The 17,997-nt window shown below is 42.4% G+C and overlaps 1 protein-coding gene across 1 annotated transcript; it reads right to left on the minus strand.

The window, feature by feature from the left end:
* Positions 1-10,114: 10,114 nt before the first annotated feature.
* LOC122810142 (extensin-1-like) lies at positions 10,115-11,002 on the minus strand. The gene has a single exon (XM_044081616.1). The coding sequence runs from the start codon at positions 11,000-11,002 to the stop codon at positions 10,115-10,117; it is 888 nt and encodes a 295-aa protein (XP_043937551.1).
* Between the last annotated feature and the right edge of the window lie 6,995 nt (positions 11,003-17,997).

A 17,997-nucleotide genomic window follows, 5' to 3' on the forward strand; every position in this document is an offset into this window, starting at 1 on the left:
CTGGAACAAGTCTTCACATGTGTTGAGTTAAAGTCCATTGATGTCAGATCATAAATAGTGAAACCCACTAATGTAATTATTATAGTTTCAGACAAGTTTTCTTTTTTTTCTGGGGGGGGGGCGTGATATTTCTGGTCCAGTTTGCTCAGGTGTGTATTAAAAGGTTTGGGTTGAGAAAGCAGGTCATTTTGTGTTGACTGTTGCATTCTGAACTACAAGGACAGAGAACATTTTTCCTTCCCATAATGCTTTGCCCTGCCTCCATTGGAGTACGTAAGGATAGTGGGGGAAGGGGGGAAGCTCCTACATGGTGGAGGCACAGGGTCTTACCCCCCCACACACTAAAACACCTTATTTCATTGCTTATGAAGATCATTATTTGTGTTATATCAATGACGATGCTTCATTGATAGTGGACATTATGTTAATGTCCTTATTGTCTTCCTATGGAGCCATCAAAACAACCTGCATCATTTTAATAAGGTAAAATCTGCTACCATCACTAATCAGTTTTGGATATGTATGTTTATTACTGTAATGTCATTTTGTAAACTACTTGTCTTTACTGAATATGTCAGAAAAATCATCCTTCCAGAAAGGTAATTTAAGTACAGATCTAATCCATTTCTCTAAATCTTATGAAAACCACGTGATGTTACTGTAAACTGACACTAAACCAGTGATGCAGACTTTTTCTTTGTTAGTGATAAGCCGAAATTGCCATGTCCTTACCCTTTATTTAGTGCTTGGCCTCTATTTTCATTAGATTAAACCAGAAACCACATCTCTTGCTTGAATAATTTCCATTTATTACAGAAGATGCCATATTGAGAGGAAACTCTATGAAACACACTGTTCAGTTTTCTTATCTTATGTATAACATCAGTTGTGATTCAGGACATAAACACCACTTTTATCTGTTTGCCTAGAGAAAATTTAGACAGATTTGGAAGACTCTCAGTACCTGTTTTTTTTTTTTCTTAGTCCCGCATCAAAATTCTGAAATATTGGTGTGGGGGGTGTAGTAAAATACATTTATCTTTTTTTTTAGAGTATAACGAGCCCTGCAGTAAAAAAGTCAAGTGTATTTTGAACAGTTAGTATTAAATGCTTAGATTTCTCACATCATGATTTTCGCTGAGACTAAAGATATGTTTAGAACATAACACAAGATTTAGGTACCAATGTTTCAATTATTAGCACCTTGTTTTAATAATGTTTGTTCAATATCACCTCCAGTTAAATGTTCACTTTACAGAAACCATTCCCAGTCATAGTTTCTTCTCTTGCTCATAAATTCCTTGGTAAAATACTGTATTCAGAGACTTTTGCCACTTTGACATTTAAACAGCCAGCCTGCAAGCATCTTGATAGAAAACATACATCTAGAAAATGTATGACATTCCTGTGAGTGATGACATATCCTTTCTCCCTGCTTTTATTGTAACTCACAAATGGATTACAAAATGCATCCATATAAAGACTACTGATAAATTATGCCCATTTTTTTTAAGTTAGAAATAAGCACAAGAGAAAGTTTATTTTATTTCCTGACCCTTTGGCCTGTCCTTCTCTGCTGCATTATCCAATTTAAGGGCTGCAGTCTCATATCATATCCACTAGATCACTGCAATCTATATGTGACTTGATAAGACAGCTGCTTTCTGGCAATTGGTGACATGTATGAACTAGCATCATGTACAACCCAAAGTGTATTACTCTGCTAATACAAATGAGCTTAAGTAATATTACATGGTTGCAAGGGTGGTGATGTACTGAATATAGAGCATACTTTGTAATGAATGCCATCTCTGCATGGTCACAAGATAGAAAATGACCAGTAGCAGTACTTACATTTTGTAATCCATTTAAAAGGACATGCTCAATAAAGCTGGCTAGATATAACAACACACACACACACACACACACACACACACACACACACACACACACACACACACACACACACACACATACACAATACATTAGCTGATGTAAGTCTTGATTCTCCATGAAGGGTAGTTAGATGGCTAGCCAAAAATGAAAACACTTGGATATGCAAAGTGTGAATTGTAATTGCAAATAGTGATTTACTAAACGGTGTTTCACTTTTCTCCTAAGGTAACTTCTGAAATTATAATAATAAGTAAGTGATGCAAGGGAAACAGCCCTCTTCATAGGCATGTGATTCTCCAAAGAACATAAAAAATTGTTCTTAGGGTTATACCTTCATCCTTTTGTGTATCCATTTTTGCTTTCTTTCAGACATCTTAGAACAACATTAATCCATCCTTCTCTTATACCACCTGAAGAAATGAAATGCATATCGCCTGAAAGATTTTTTTTCATAACATTAAGATGACAGTATTTAAAGTCTATGGTACCTAGGTCAGCCAACATAGCATAATTTTTTAAAGGGAAAGTTGTCAGTAATAAGTTAAAAATGATTACTCAGAAGCAAATAATTTTTCGGAATTAAATATAAGGCTGAGTGTGTGGGGGGAATGTTGCTGAGATTAACCAATATGGCTGTTTAATCTTTGATTCCCACATGGAGTCCACTATTAGAATCTCAAATTAGTCTGACAGTAAACAAACTACCAGAGTCAAACTTTCCAAATGGATTCCATGGAATGTTCCAGAAAAGTCACTAAGATGTATATATATATATATATATATATATATATATATATATATATATATATATATATATATATATATATATATATATATATAAAAATGTGTGTGTGTTTTTTTTGTTTTTTTTTTGAGAGTTGGCAAGCTCTCTCTACCAGAATAATGGAGAATTCACCCCACACCCACTTACTTATATATTCTAACTCCATGGTCACAGAACATTGAGGAAAGGAGAAAATACCCCTTATGGATAAAACATGGCTAAATGAGGAATTAAACCCACACATAAGGCAGCTGTTTAATCTCAGCCTTACCACAGGATACGTGCCCAAGGAGTGGCGTACGGCAACTGTGGTCCCACTCCACAAAGGCGGTGCCTCTACGGACCCTGGTAATTACCGCCCCATAAGCTTAACAAGTCTAGTCTGCAAAGCTATGGAGAGGATCATAATGGAGCTCATAAACAAAGATATAGGGGACTTGCAGACATTGGACCCGACCCAGTTTGGCTTCGTCAAGGGCAGATCATGCCTTTTGAACTTGGTCGACTTCTTCGAAACAGTCACCAAGGCCATTGATGAAGGAAAGGCAGTCCATACAGCCTACCTTGACCTTGCAAAGGCTTTCGACACAATACCCCACTTGGGTATTGTAGAAAAACTTACCAGTTTAAATGTAAACCCATATGTCACAAGATGGGTTGCAAACTGGCTTAAGGACAGAACCCACAGGGTTAGAGTTGCTGGCGCTATGTCAGACTCCAAGCCGGTCACAAGTGGTGTCCCACAGGGCTCAATCCTTGGCCCCCTATTGTTCGGAATCTACTTCTCAGAAGTACAGGCCAACATGGGAGGACTTTGGCTGACAAAGTTTGCAGACGACTGCAAACTGGGCGCCATAGTGGAAAGTGCATCGGACACGGATATCCTTCAGAAGGGACTCACGGAAACAGATAGCTGGTGCCAGAGCCATGGCCTGAAGTTAAACGCCAAAAAATGTATAGTCATACCCTTCGGGAAAAACAAGGTAACCCCAAGCTACCATATAGGCGGCAATCCACTAAGCACAGAAGAGGTTATCAGGGACATGGGGACCTAGGTTGACAGTGGCCTTTCTTTTGACACTCACATTGCTAAAGTGGTTAGAAAGACCTTCTACATTGCCCACCTGATCATGAAGGGATTCACATCCAGATCTAGTGAGGTCATTGTTCCCCTGTACTCTTCACTTATCAGACCAATGATCGAGTACAATGCCCCATTCGGGATGTATCTCACCCGACATCTGCAGCATCTGGAGAGACCCCAAAAGTTCCTCACCAAAAGGATAAAGGGACTCCAAAATCTGTCATATGCTGCCAGATTGAAGAAACTCCAGCTCTATTCAGTCACATACCGTCTGCTCAGAGGTGACATGTGCCTGACATACAAGGCCATGTCCAACCCGGAATTAATGGACATGCTCCACCTCAAAAAATCCAAATCCACCAAAACCACTAGAGCAAGCGACTTAAACCTTAGCACGGATATAAATAGGATGTGCTGGAGGGATAGATTTATCACTCAGAGACTCCCTGTGCTGTGGAATAAAAGCCCTGTCCATGTGAGGCAGAGCACCTCGCTGGCTCTGTTCAAGAGAAATCTTGACCTGTGGATGGGAGATCGTAGGTTTACCCCGGGAATCATCTCTGTGTCACTGCTGGACAGAGGCACAACAAACTAATGGGCACAGTATTTTTAGGCTAGGCTTATAAATGCCATAGGGCAGATAGCCTAGTATAAACCTATGAACCTATGAACCTATTTAGACAGCTGTCACTGCAGGGAGTCTGTTGTAGGAGCTTTGTTTACGGAGATCTATATTTGAGCAGGTATGAATTGCATGTCTAAGCCTTAAGATACAGTAAACGGTATTAAGAATGATAAATGTTTGTAGAGTAAATACAGAAATGTGCAGTATAGAATATGGAACATAAGGAAGCTAAAAAAAACAAAAATGAGTGTATCTGTAGAATAAAAACTCAATAAAGCATTAGGCAAGCTAACAGAGATTATTCAATATTTGATTGAGTATGACATGATGTGAGACTGACGCCCTTGAGGTGCATAGGGTAGTAGTAAATGATAGTCCATAGGACCATGGGAATAAAACAAAAGAGTAGGACACAAAAATAGTATTACTAAGGAAATGGTACTAAACTGATGTGGAGTACGGAAGATGGGGAGACTAGGTTAAAGCATGGTAATGTTTGCATCATAAATCTTCATGAAGGAGATGAAAAGAAAATTCAACTGTTTCTGATTGTATGTAATTCTTACCCGTACCATGCAGGGAGACACATCATGACCTGCAATGCCACTGAGTATACATTGTGAGATGGAGTGGCTTGGAAGAAATTAGCCAAAGCACCTAAAATTCAAAATGCACCCATAAGTCAAATCAGTGGCTGATAAAACGGACAGGGGAAGGGAAAGGTTTGATGTTGAAGGGCCACATGGTTTGCTCTGGTGAGGATTTCTCAAAAGAACTACCAAGAAGAAGGCAGCAAAATAATGTAGTAATAAGGCAAATGAGGCAGGAGAGTGCCATGGTAACATTAATGCCTGGGATAGTCTGATATCCTGTAGGCACATGGAAGAGGAAGAGGAGGAGAAGAAGAAGGAGAATGGTATTTCTAATCATATGAGGCTATTGAAAAATTCCACTTTAGGAAATGAAGAAAGGTTGCACTGATGAAAAGAGCAAAGCCAATGAAGGACAGGAGGTGGGAAGTCAATGTGCAGAGTCCAGTGTAAGTAAAAGATCACAAAAGGCCCTGATCAAAGAAATAGTGTCTAAGGGCAGGAGATGGAGCAGCATGAAGTGAGGTTCAACACAAAGCAGGGCTCTATGAGAGACACACCTTCACTGAAAACCACTGGGGAGAGGAACGCTGTCTGTGTGGTACTGGGCTCTCATAGATGGCACAGATGGTGACTGGTGGTACTGGACTCTCATAGATGGCACAGATGGTGACTGGTGGTATTGGACTCTCATAGATGGAACACATGGTGACTGGTGGTACTGAACTCTCATAGATGGCACAGATGGTGACTGGTGGCACTGGACTCTCATAGATGGCACAGATGATGAATGGTGGTACTAGAGCCTCATAGATGGCACAGATGGTGACTGGTGGTACTGGACTCACAGATGGTGACTGGTGGTACTGGACTGTCATAGATGGCATAGATGGTGACTGGTGGTACTGGACTCTCATAGATGGCAAGGATGGTGACTGGTGGTACTGGACTCCCATAGATGGCACAGGTCGTGACTGGTGGTACTGGACTCTCATAGATGGCACAGATGGTAACTGGTGGTACTGGACTCTCATAGATGGCACAGATGGTGACTGGTGGCACTGGACTCTCATAGATGGCACAGATGGTAACTGGTGGTACTGGACTCTCATAGATGGCACAGATGATGAATGGTGGTACTGGACTCTCATAGATGGCACAGATGGTGACTGGTGGTACTGGATTCCATAGATGGCACAGATAGTGAATGGTGGTACTGGACTCCCATAGATGGCACAGATGGTGACTGGTGACATTGGACTCTCATAGATGGCACAGATGGTGAATGGTGGTACTGGACTCTCATACATGGCACAGATGGTGACTGGTGGTACTGGACTCTCATAGATGGCAAAGATGGTGACTGGTGGTACTGGACTGTCACAGATGGCATAGATGGTGACTGGTAGTACTGGACTCTCATAGATGGTGCAGATGGTGACTGGTGATACTGGACTCCCATAGATGGCACAGATGGTGACTAGTGGTACTGGAATCTCATAGATGGCACAGATGCTAACCGGTAGTACTGGATGCTCATAGAGGGCACAGATGGTGACTGGTGGTAATGGACTCTCATAGATGGCACAGATGGTAACTGGTGGTACTGGACTCTCATAGATGGCACAGATGAATGGTGGTACTGGACTCTCATAGATGGCACATATGGTGACTGGTGGTACTGGACTCTCATAGATGGCACAGATGGTGACTGGTGGTACTGGACTCTCATAGATGGCATAGATGGTGACTGGTGGTACTGGACTCTCATAGATGACACAGATGGTGAATGGTAGTACTGGACACTCATATATGGCACTGATGGTGACTGGTGGTACTGGACCCTCATAGATGGCATAGATGGTGACTGGTGGTACTGGACTCTCATAGATGGCACAGATGGTGACTGGTGGTACTGGACTCTCATAGATGGCACAGATGGTGACTGGTGGTACTGGACTATCATAGATGGCATAGATGGTGACTGGTGGTACTGGACTCTCATAGATGGCACAGATGGTGGCTGGTGGTACTAGACTCCCATGGATGGCACAGATGGTGACTGGTGGTACTGGACTCTCATAGATGGCACAGATGGTGATTGGTGGTGCTGGACTCTCATAGATGGCAAAGATGGTGACTGGTGGTATTGGACTCTCATAGATGGCACTGATGGTGAATGGTACTGGACTCTCATAGATGGCACAGATGGTGACTGGTGGTACTGCACGCTCATAGATGGTGACTGGGGGTACTGGACGCTCATAGATGGCACAGATGGTGAATGGTGGTACTGGACTGTCATAGATGGCACAGATGGTGACTGGTGGTACTGGACTCTCATAGATGGCACAGATGGTAACTGGTGGTACTGGACTGTCAAAGATGGTACAGATGATGACTAGTGGTACTGGACTCTCATACATGGAACAGATGATGACTAGTGGTACTGGACTCTCATACATGGCACAGATGATGACTGGTGGTACTGGACTCTTATAGATGGCACAGATGGTGAATGGTGGTACTGGATTCTCATAGATGGCATAGATGGTGACTGGTGGTACTGGACTTTCATAGATGGCACAGATGGTGACTGGTGGTACTGGACTCTCATAGATGGCATAGATGGTGACTGGTGGTAATGGACTCTCATAGATGGCACAGATGGTGAATGGTGGTAATGGAGTCTCACAGATGGCACAGATGGTGACTGGTGGTATTGAACTCTCATAGATGGCATAGATGGTGACTGGTGGTATTGAACTCTCATAGATGGCACAGATGGTGACTGGTGGTACTGGACTCTCATAGATGGTGACTGGTGGTACTGGACTCTCATAGATGGCACAGATGGTGACTGGTGGTACTGGACTATCACAGATGGCACAGATGGTGAATGGTGGTACTGAACTCTCATAGATGGCACAGATGGTGACTGGTGATACTGGACTCTTATAGATGGCACAGATGATGACTGGTGGTACTGGACTCTCATAGATGGCATAGATGCTGACTGGTGCTACTGGACTCTTACAGATGGAACAGATGGTGACTGGTGCTACTGGACTCTCACAGATGGAACAGATGGTGACTGGTGGTACTGGACTCTCATAGATGGCACATATGGTGACTGGTGGTACTGGACTCTCGTAGATGGCACAGATTGTGATTGGTGGTTCTGGACTCTCACATATGGCACAGATTGTGACTGGTGGTTCTGGACTCTCATAGATGGCACAGATGGTGACTGGTGGCACTGGACTCTCATAGATGGCACAGATGATGAATGGTGGTACTGGACTCTCATAGATGGCATAGATGGTGACTGATGGTACTGGACTCTCATAGATGGCACAGATGGTGACTGGTGGTACTGGACTCTCACAGATGGCACAGATGGTAACTGGTGGTACTGGACTCTCACAGATGGCACAGACGGTGACTGATGGTACTGGACTCTCATAGATGGCACAGACGGTGACTGGTGGTACTGGACTCTCATAGATGGCACAGATAGTGACTGGTGGTACTGGACTGTCAAAGATGGCATAGATGGTGACTGGAGGTACTGGACCCTCATAGATGGCACAGATGGTGACTGGTGGTACTGGACTCTCATACATGGCACAGATGGTGACTAGTGGTAGTGGACTCTCATAGATGGCACAGATGGGTACTGGTGGTACTGGACTCTCAAACATGGCACAGATGATGAATGGTGGTACTGGACTCTCATAGATGGCACAGATTGTGCCTGGTGGTACTGGACTCTCATAGATGGCACAGATGGTGAATGGTGGTACTGGACTCTCATAGATGGCACAGATGGTGACTGGTGGCACTAGAATCTCAAAGAGGGTACAGAAGGTGAATGGTGGTACTGGACTTTCATAGATGGCACAGATGGTGACTGGTTGTACTGGACTCTCATAGATGTCACAGATGGTAACTGGTGGTATTGGACTGTCATAGATGGCACAGATGGTGACTTGTGGTACTGGACTCTCATAGATGGCACAGATGGTGACTGGTGGTACTAGACTCTCATAGATGGCACAGATGGTGAATGGTGGTACTGACTCTCATAGATGGCAGAGATGGTGACTGGTGGTACTGGACTCTCATAGATGACACAGATGGTGACTGGTGGTTCTGGACTCTCATGGATGGCACAGATGGTGACTGGTGGTACTGGACTCTCATAGATGGCATAGATGGTGACTGGTGGTACTGGACTCTCATAGATGGCACAGATGGTGAATGGTGATACTGGACTCTCATAGATGACACAGATGGTGACTGGTGGTACTGGACTCTCATAGATGGCACAGATGGTGACTGGTGGTACTGGACTCTCATGGATGGCATAGATGGTGACTGGTGGTACTGGACTCTCATAGATAACACAGATGGTGACTGGTGGTACTGGACTCATAGATGGCACAGATGGTGCCTGATTGTACTGCACTCTCATGGATGGCATAGATGGTGACTGGTGGTACTGGAGTCTCATAGATGGCACAAATGGTGAATGGTAGTACTGGAATCTCATAGATGGCACAGATGGTAACTGGTGGTACTGGACTCATACATGGCACAGATGTTTACTAGTGGTACTGGACTCTCATAGATGGCATAGATGGTGACTGGTGGTACTGGACTCTCATAGATGGCAGAGATGGTGACTGATGGTACTGGACTCTCATAGATGGCACAGATGGTGAATGGTGGTACTGGACACACATAGATGGCATAGATGGTGACTGGTGGTACTGGACTTTCATAGATAGCACAGATGGTGACTGGTGGTACTGGACTCTCATAGATGGCATAGATGGTGACTGGTGGTACTGGACTCTCATAAATAGCACAGATGGTGACTGGTGGTACTGGACTCTCATAGAGGCACAAATGGTGACTGCTGGTACTGGACTCTCATAAAAGGCACAGATGGTGACTGGTTGTACTCGACTCTCATAGATGGCACAGATGTTGACTGGTGGTACTGGACTCTCATAAATGGCACAGATGATGACTGGAGGTTCTGGACTTTCATAGAAGGCACAGATGGTGACTGGTGGTACTGGACTCTCATAGTTGTCATAGATGGTGACTGGTGGTACTGGACTATTTTAGATGGCACAGATGTTGACTGGTGGTACTGTACTCTGATAGATGGCACAGATAGTGACTAGTGGTACTTGACTGTCATAGATGGTGACTGGTGGTACTGGACTCTCATAGATGGCACAGATGGTGAATGGTAGTACTGGACTCTCATAGATGGCACAGATGGTGGCTGGTGGTATTGGACCCTCATAGATGGCATAGATGGTGGCTGGTGGTACTGGACTCTCATAGATGGCACAGATGGTGACTGGTGGTACTGGACTCTCATAGATGGCACAGATGGTGACTGGTGGTACTGGACTTTCATAGATTGCACAGATGGTGACTGGTGGTACTGGACTCTTATAAATGGCATAGATGGTGACTGGTGGTAATTGACTCTCATAGATGGCACAGATGGTGACTGGTGGTAATGGAGTCTCACAGATGGCACATATGGTGACTGGTGGTATTGAACTCTCATAGATGGCATAGATGGTGACTGGTGGTACTGGACTCATAGATGGCACAGATGGTGAATGGTGGTACTGGGCTCTCATAGATGGCACAGATGGTGAATGGTGGTACTGGACTCTCATAGATGGCACAGATGGAGACTGGTGGTACTGAACTCTCATAGATGGCATAGATGGTGACTGGTGGTACTGGACTCTCATAGATGGCACAGATGGTGACTGGTGGTACTGGACTCTCGTAGATGGCACAGATGGTGAGTGGTGGTACTGGACTATCATAGATGGCACAGATGGTGAATGGTGGTACTGGACTCTCATAGATGGCACAGATGGTGACTGGTGATACTGGACTCTTATACATGGCACAGATGTTGACTGGTGGTCCTGGACTCTCATAGATGGCACAGATGGTGACTGGTGGTAGTGGACTGTCATAGATGCTGACTAGACAGAGAAAGAGAGATAGTGAAGTATGGAAGAAGGAGGAGAAGAAAGGCAACAGTGCGGAATGAGAAAAAAGGATATGAATGAGAATGAGTGAAGCAGTGACAGTATGAGAGGTCAGAAGAGAAATAGCAAAGGCACAACAATTTGGGAAGATAAAAGCCAGTTTTTTAAAAGCTCTGAGAGCTGAGGAAAGAAATATATTCTATATGAAAAACTGAAACAATGGTATTCTACCATTTTTTGTTCCCTTTGCTTAGTAGACTAAAACAGACTGGCTGTGGAAGAGACCATAACAAAATGTACTAAAAGAGGAAATGGAAGGAGAAGAGGAACAAAGTAGTCAAGATAAAGTGAGCATTAAGCTGTGTGAACAGAATAAAAATCAGAGATGAGAAGAGATAAACTGATGTGCATAGGACAGGGTGGTAGAAAGATAACAGGAGAATTTAGTGAAGAGTAGATACATTCCAACCTAATACAGTGTAAACCTTGTCTCTAGATGATTGTCACTGTTGAAGTGACACCCAACCACATATGCAAAAATTGAGAAAAGGGACTGTGGATGGATGGATGGATGGATGGAAGGATGGATGGAAGGATGGATAAAGACCGTCAAAGTAGAAGTATATATACAACAGGCATCTGATATTTATGGGAATAAACTGTGGGAAAATGTGCAGAAGTGCAGAGGTAGAGGTTATGTAAACATGTACAAGTCAAAGTCAAAAGGGAGTTAGAAATGCTTAAAATCAAAGAGAAATAAGTACGTATTGGCACTGACAGGATTATGATGTGAATGTGATAAGAAAGTAAATGGAAAAAAGAAGAGGTGATAAGGAAATGTGCAGAACAGGATCTATAAAATGCAGATCCAAACTGGCAAACCCGAATCAAGAAAAGAAAACGAGCAGGCAGTGGAATATCCAACTCTTTATTGTACGTAAGAGGTCTCACTGAACAAAATACTTCAGCTACTTCAGACAAGTAAAAACTATTCACTTCCCATTTTAAAAACCTAACACAAACCTGCTGAGCCAATGGGCTGGGCCAGCCCAAGTACATGATGTCATGCAGCATTAAACATTTAAAGCACATGATGTCATGCAGCATTAAACATTTAAAGCACATGATGTCATGCAGCATTAAACATTTAAAGCAACATTGACTAATTAAACCATGTGCCCAAGTGATAGTCTTAAGCATCTAATAAAGGTTAATAAAAAAGTTTACCATTTCCAGCCCAAGACAAAAAATAAATACAGATACAATTGGGATGGTAAATGATGTTTAAAAATAGACCATTGTTATATAAAAAATAAAAAAATAATGATACTAAGTAAAATGTGTCCTGTGTAAATGTGTAACATTGAAATATATTATGTTATGTTATTAAATTGAGTTACATTATGTTAATGTAAAAAAACTAAATGTAAATACATCATACAAGACCCGTACGCCCTGCCTTAGGGTGTTATACATGTAAAAACATATAAAACCATAGAAAGTCTTACTCATAAACAAATATAAAAAGAAAAGTCAGTTAGATGTTTTAAACATTTTTGTGTGAAACAAACAAGCTGCCACCCCTATCTTGCCAGGGCTTTAAGCTTCAACAAGCTTGTGATAGCTAAGGCTTCATTTATCCCTGGAAAAGAGTAAGCAGCAGTTGCAATTTGCCATTCCACTTCAGCCTCTTCTAATTTGAGTTCCCAGGGTCCCCCTCTTTTGTTATGGTCTACTTGTTGTAAAACCACAAATAAGAAATTGTGACTTGGGAAAATAACGGTGTGTCTAGCTAAAGCACTGGTACTAGTTTTGTTCACAATGCTGTACTGGTGCTCATAAATCCTCTGTTTTAATTTCCTCTCTGTTTTCCTGATATAAAATGCTTCACAACCATCACAGAAAGCTCCATAAACAACCTCTAAAGAATCACAGTTGTATGTATCATGGATGTAATATACTTTATTTCTGATTTTTACTCTTGTCAGTTAATTTAATGAACTTGCATTGATGGCATCTCCCACATTTTGTCATGCCTGTATTAAATTTAGAAGTCCTTTTCAGCCTTTCAACCAAATCTTTCAGGTTTACGCCCCTCCTAAAAGTTAGTTGGGGTGTCAAACGTAAAGAACTTCTAAGGTGGGGATCTTCTGAAATAAATGCCCAGTTCTTGTTGACAATTTCTCTAATGACTCTAGAGTCAAGTGAGTAAGTTGTTAACAGTCTAGTTGATTTGTCTCCATCCTGTATGTTTGTTGAAGCAGGAGATGCTGAAATGTTAGTGTGTGACTCTGGCATGTTATAACCTTTGTGTAACAGGGGGGTAAAGTGGCCTGATGACCTTTTACTAATGACTTATTCAAACACAGTGGCCACAAAGGCCATTGGATACCCTCTCCTATTAAACATGGATCTTAAGTCACATTCAGTAATTAAATCATTGAAGTCACTAACCATTCTGGCAGCCCTTACTGCTTGTCCCTTCACCACTGCTTTTTTTCTGGTGTAAAGGGTGACAAGTAGAAAAATGTAGAAAGGCGTTGGAATAGGTTGGCTTACGGTATATAGTGCCTCTAAATCTGTGGTTAACAAGGTCCTTTGCTAGATGAATATCCAAAAAATCAATGTAGTCTGTGCCTACTTAGGATGTATATTAGCAAGTGGTTACGGCTCAAGATACTGAAATGTTTAAATGTTAAATTTTTATAAAGTAATATGTTAATAGTACATGTCAATGAAAAAATACAAATGTTAACTAAGTAATACATGGGGTTTGTTCGTAGGTAGGAATTTTGGAAAAAAGAGTTTATATGTAAGGTGAACTCCTGTACAGAGATATTAGCAATGGCATATGCTACCATGAAAGAGTGTGATTATAAGGCGGGAAGGGGTGGTATGTGGTGAAGGAAGAGTGAAAGGCATTATGGACAAAATGGAGAACAGTTATGATGTTTTGTGTATTAACAAAATGTTCAAATTAAAATGTTATCATGTTTAAATGTAGTTGTTTATTAAGAGACCACAAGTTCAATTTAAGCATAGAATGTGTCCCAGTATGGTGAGTGAAGGGGTGGAAGTAATTACATGGAGTAGATCAAGTGGTGTGTTATAAGTAGAACAGAGAAACAGCAATAGGAGCACTAGTGCCATTTGCTTGACTCCCAGTAACTCACTGTCGGCCACTTGCTAATGCTTATTTTTATAAGCCAAGAAAAAACACAAAAACATACAAAACAGTGCTTTTACAGATTTGGTGGGTCTCTCTCCAAATCCATAATCTTTCTCTATATATACTACTTCTAAGCTGTCATCATCTCTATGAAGAGAAATTGAGGATGTATATCTGAGACACTCAAACTCAATGCAGACATATGAATGGTCAGCTGTGAGCAGGTAGCCCAGCAGTGACTGTAATGAGAGCGGACAAATTAGAACCAACCATGATTGCTATGAAGCAGAGTAAAATGTTGGAAAGGAGGGTTACAGGAGAAAGAAGGAAGCAGCTCTGGGAAAAAGGAAGAATCAGAGGTCTATCTGTACAATGTTTTAAGCCTAAATTATTTAAGAAAAGGTAATACACTTAGAAGCTACAGGTGTGTAGTACTTTACCAGTGTGGACAGCTATAAAGTCAGGTAAAGGAAGGGGGGGATATTTGAAAGCCAGAAATCTAAACTGTGAATAACTTTCTAGAGAGGAAGACGATGGATTATGTCACAATAAGAGGCTAGAAGATAGGAGAATGAGGGAGTAAAGCATGAAGTAGAAAAAAATGTGGTGAGTAACAAAGACAAGGGAAGTATTGGTGCTAAAGGGTCATCCCCGTGAGTTAAAAACAGTTATGTTAGTACATGACAGGGTTTGGGACATCAAGAACAACCTATGATCTGGAGAGCAGAGGAATGGTGGTACACATAACAGAGGTGTGCACAGACACCTTGGACCCAGTTATAGAGAAAACAGAAGTGTGTACAGACACTATGGGCACAGTTATAGAGAAAACAGAGGTCTGCATAGACACAGTGGGCCCAGTTATTGAGAAAACAGAGGTGTGCACAGACACAGTGGGCCCAGTTATAGATAAAACAGAGGTGTGCACAGACACCGTGGGCCCAGTTATAGAGATAACAGAAGTGTGCACAGACACTGTGGGCCTGGTTATAGAGAAAACAGAGGTGTGCACAGACACAGTGGGCCCAGTTATAGATAAAACAGAGGTGTGCACAGACACAGTGGGCCCAGTTATAGAGATAACAGAAGTGTGCACAGACACTGTGGGCCCAGTTATATAGAAAACAGAGGTGTGCACAGACACCGTGGGCACAGTTATAGAGAAAACAGAGGTGTGCACAGACACAGTGGGCCTGGTTATAGATAAAACAGAGGTGTGCACAGACACTGTGGGCACAGTTATAGAGATAACAGAAGTGTGCACAGACACTGTGGGTCCGGTTATAGAGAAAACAGAGGTGTGCATAGACACAGTGGGCCCAGTTATAGAGAAAACAGAGGTGTGCAGTTATAGAGAAAACAGAGGTGTGCATAGACACAGTGGGCCCGGTTATAGAGAAAACAGAGGTGTGCACAGACACCGTGGGCCCAGTTATAGAGATAACAGAAGTGTGCACAGACACTGTGGGCCCGGTTATAGAGAAAACAGAGGTGTGCACAGACACAGTGGGCCCGGTTATAGATAAAACAGAGGTGTGCACAGACACAGTGGGCCCGGTTATAGAGATAACAGGTGTGCACAGACACTGTGGACCCAGTTATAGATAAAACAGAGGTGTGCACAGACACCATGGGCCCAGTTATAGAGAAAACAGAGGTGTGTACAGACACCGTGGGCACAGTTATAGAGAAAACAGAGGTGTGCATAGACACAGTGGGCCCGGTTATAGAGAAAACAGAGGTGTGCACAGACACAGTGGGCACAGTTATAGATAAAACAGAGGTGTGCACAGACACTGTGGGCCCAGTTATAGATAAAACAGAGGTGTGCACAGACACCATGGGCACAGTTATAGAGAAAACAGAGGTGTGCAAAGACACAGTGGGCCCGGTTATAGATAAAACAGAGGTGTGCACAGACACCGTGGGCCCAGTTATAGATAAAACAGAGGTGTGCACAGACACTGTGGGCCCGGTTATAGATAAAACAGAGGTGTGCACAGACACCCATGGGAGCGTAGGTGTGCACAGACACAGTGGGCCCGGTTATAGATAAAACAGAGGTGTGCACAGACACCATGGGCCCAGTTATAGAGATAACAGAGGTGTGCACAGACACAGTGGGCCTGGTTATAGATAAAACAGAGGTGTGCACAGACACAGTGGGCACAGTTATAGATAAAACAGAGGTGTGCACAGACACAGTGGGCCTGGTTATAGAGATAACAGAGGTGTGCACAGACACCGTGGGCACAGTTATAGATAAAACAGAGGTGTGCACAGACACCGTGGGCCCAGTTATAGATAAAACAGAGGTGTGTACAGACACCGTGGGCACAGTTATAGAGAAAACAGAGGTGTGCATAGACACAGTGGGCCCGGTTATACAGGACAGGTTTCAGCTTATGCTAGGATGGGGAACGTATAAAGAAGAAAAAGAGGAGAGGAGAGAAAATGAAAATAGGGAGGGTGGAGATGAGGAAGGCTCAGAGGAAAACAAGAGTAAGATTCACTTTGTGGGGTGAATAAGACCCCATATTAAGAGGGAGAATATGATAGGAAGGATGGTGAAGCAGGGTGTACTGATATTTTAACTCCATGAGGTAAAACCCAAGAAGGTGCAGGTTTGGAAGTTACACAGAAAATATTTTGAAATGCTCAGAAGGCCTGTGCTGTGATAGGAAAATGTGTGTTGCTCATGAAAGGAGGGTAGCACTGAGGGAGGAAGTAGTCATGGCTGGAGAATGGAAGGGGTACTAGCAGCATGTAGAACAGGAGAGAATGACATATGGTGCTGGCAGCTGTTATATGAGACAAATAATGATAATGGAGATGTTAAGAGTTTTATGCAGAATGATGAGGCTGGAAAGAAAGGGGAGGAGATGATAACACAAAGTGACTATAGCATGTTAAACTTGTTGAATCTGAGAAAAAAAAACTTGTACAAAGTTTTGTGAGTGTCACAATGTTGTATCATTTTCATGAAAACTGTGTGTGTGCGTTAATGCGTATATTTCTTTAAGTGCTAGGCAATATAGAACCTCAGAATATTTTGGCAGAGGTTCCAATTGCAGGGATTTTATGTTTTAGAAAAGCAAATCCAGGTAAAAACATACCACAGACAGTTAAAGGCAGTTTGCCTATCTAAAACTTAACAGGAAAAACCAAAGCAAAGCTTGTCCACCATGGAGAGGTTTAAAACTAATACTAAAAATCAACAAGTATAACAAAGTAAATACAAAGTGAAATGTAAAGTCAGCTGTTTGCAATTTCACTGTGATTGCAGAAACTCACTGGATTGCTGACTTGTAGGCTAACAAACTGCCGGGACTAAATGGAATGTTTCCTTTAAAACTTTTTTTGAAAGGGTGGAGGCTGAGAAAGAAGACTTTGATTGGCTAAGCCTCTGTTTAAATTTGATGAGCTAAGTTTAATATAATAGGATCTGATGAAGGCATTCCTGCCGAAAGTGCTTATCCAGTTACTTTAAGCTGACTTCACGTTTTATTGCTTTTTTTATTTTCTTATACTTGTTGATTTTTAGTATTATATAGTTTTAAACCTCTCTGTGGTGGACAAGCTTTGCTTTGCTTTTGCTGTTGAGATTAAAAAGAGTGTAGCCTAGAAATCTTAAATAAAAAAGTTAGTTCCTCACTAGAGGGGCAGTGTGTTGTGCTGAAAGGAAGATCTGGACACATGGACCGAGACAGTGTCCAGTTAGGGCAAGTCTGTGGATCATCATTTGTGACCTATATTTCATTTCTGGCTTTAAGGTCAAGGCCTAGGAGAAAGGGCTTGAGATTTTGAATGA

The sequence above is a fragment of the Protopterus annectens genome, chromosome 8.part1 (genome assembly GCF_019279795.1).
Source record: "Protopterus annectens isolate FY-2018-M chromosome 8.part1, PAN1.0, whole genome shotgun sequence".
Classification (NCBI taxonomy): domain Eukaryota; kingdom Metazoa; phylum Chordata; order Ceratodontiformes; family Protopteridae; genus Protopterus; species Protopterus annectens.

Bases quoted from the DNA above. Each gene is read 5' to 3' on its own strand.
- LOC122810142 (XM_044081616.1), bottom strand. From the start codon at position 11,002: ATGACAGTCCACTACCACCAGTCACCATCTGTGCCATCTATGAGAGTC.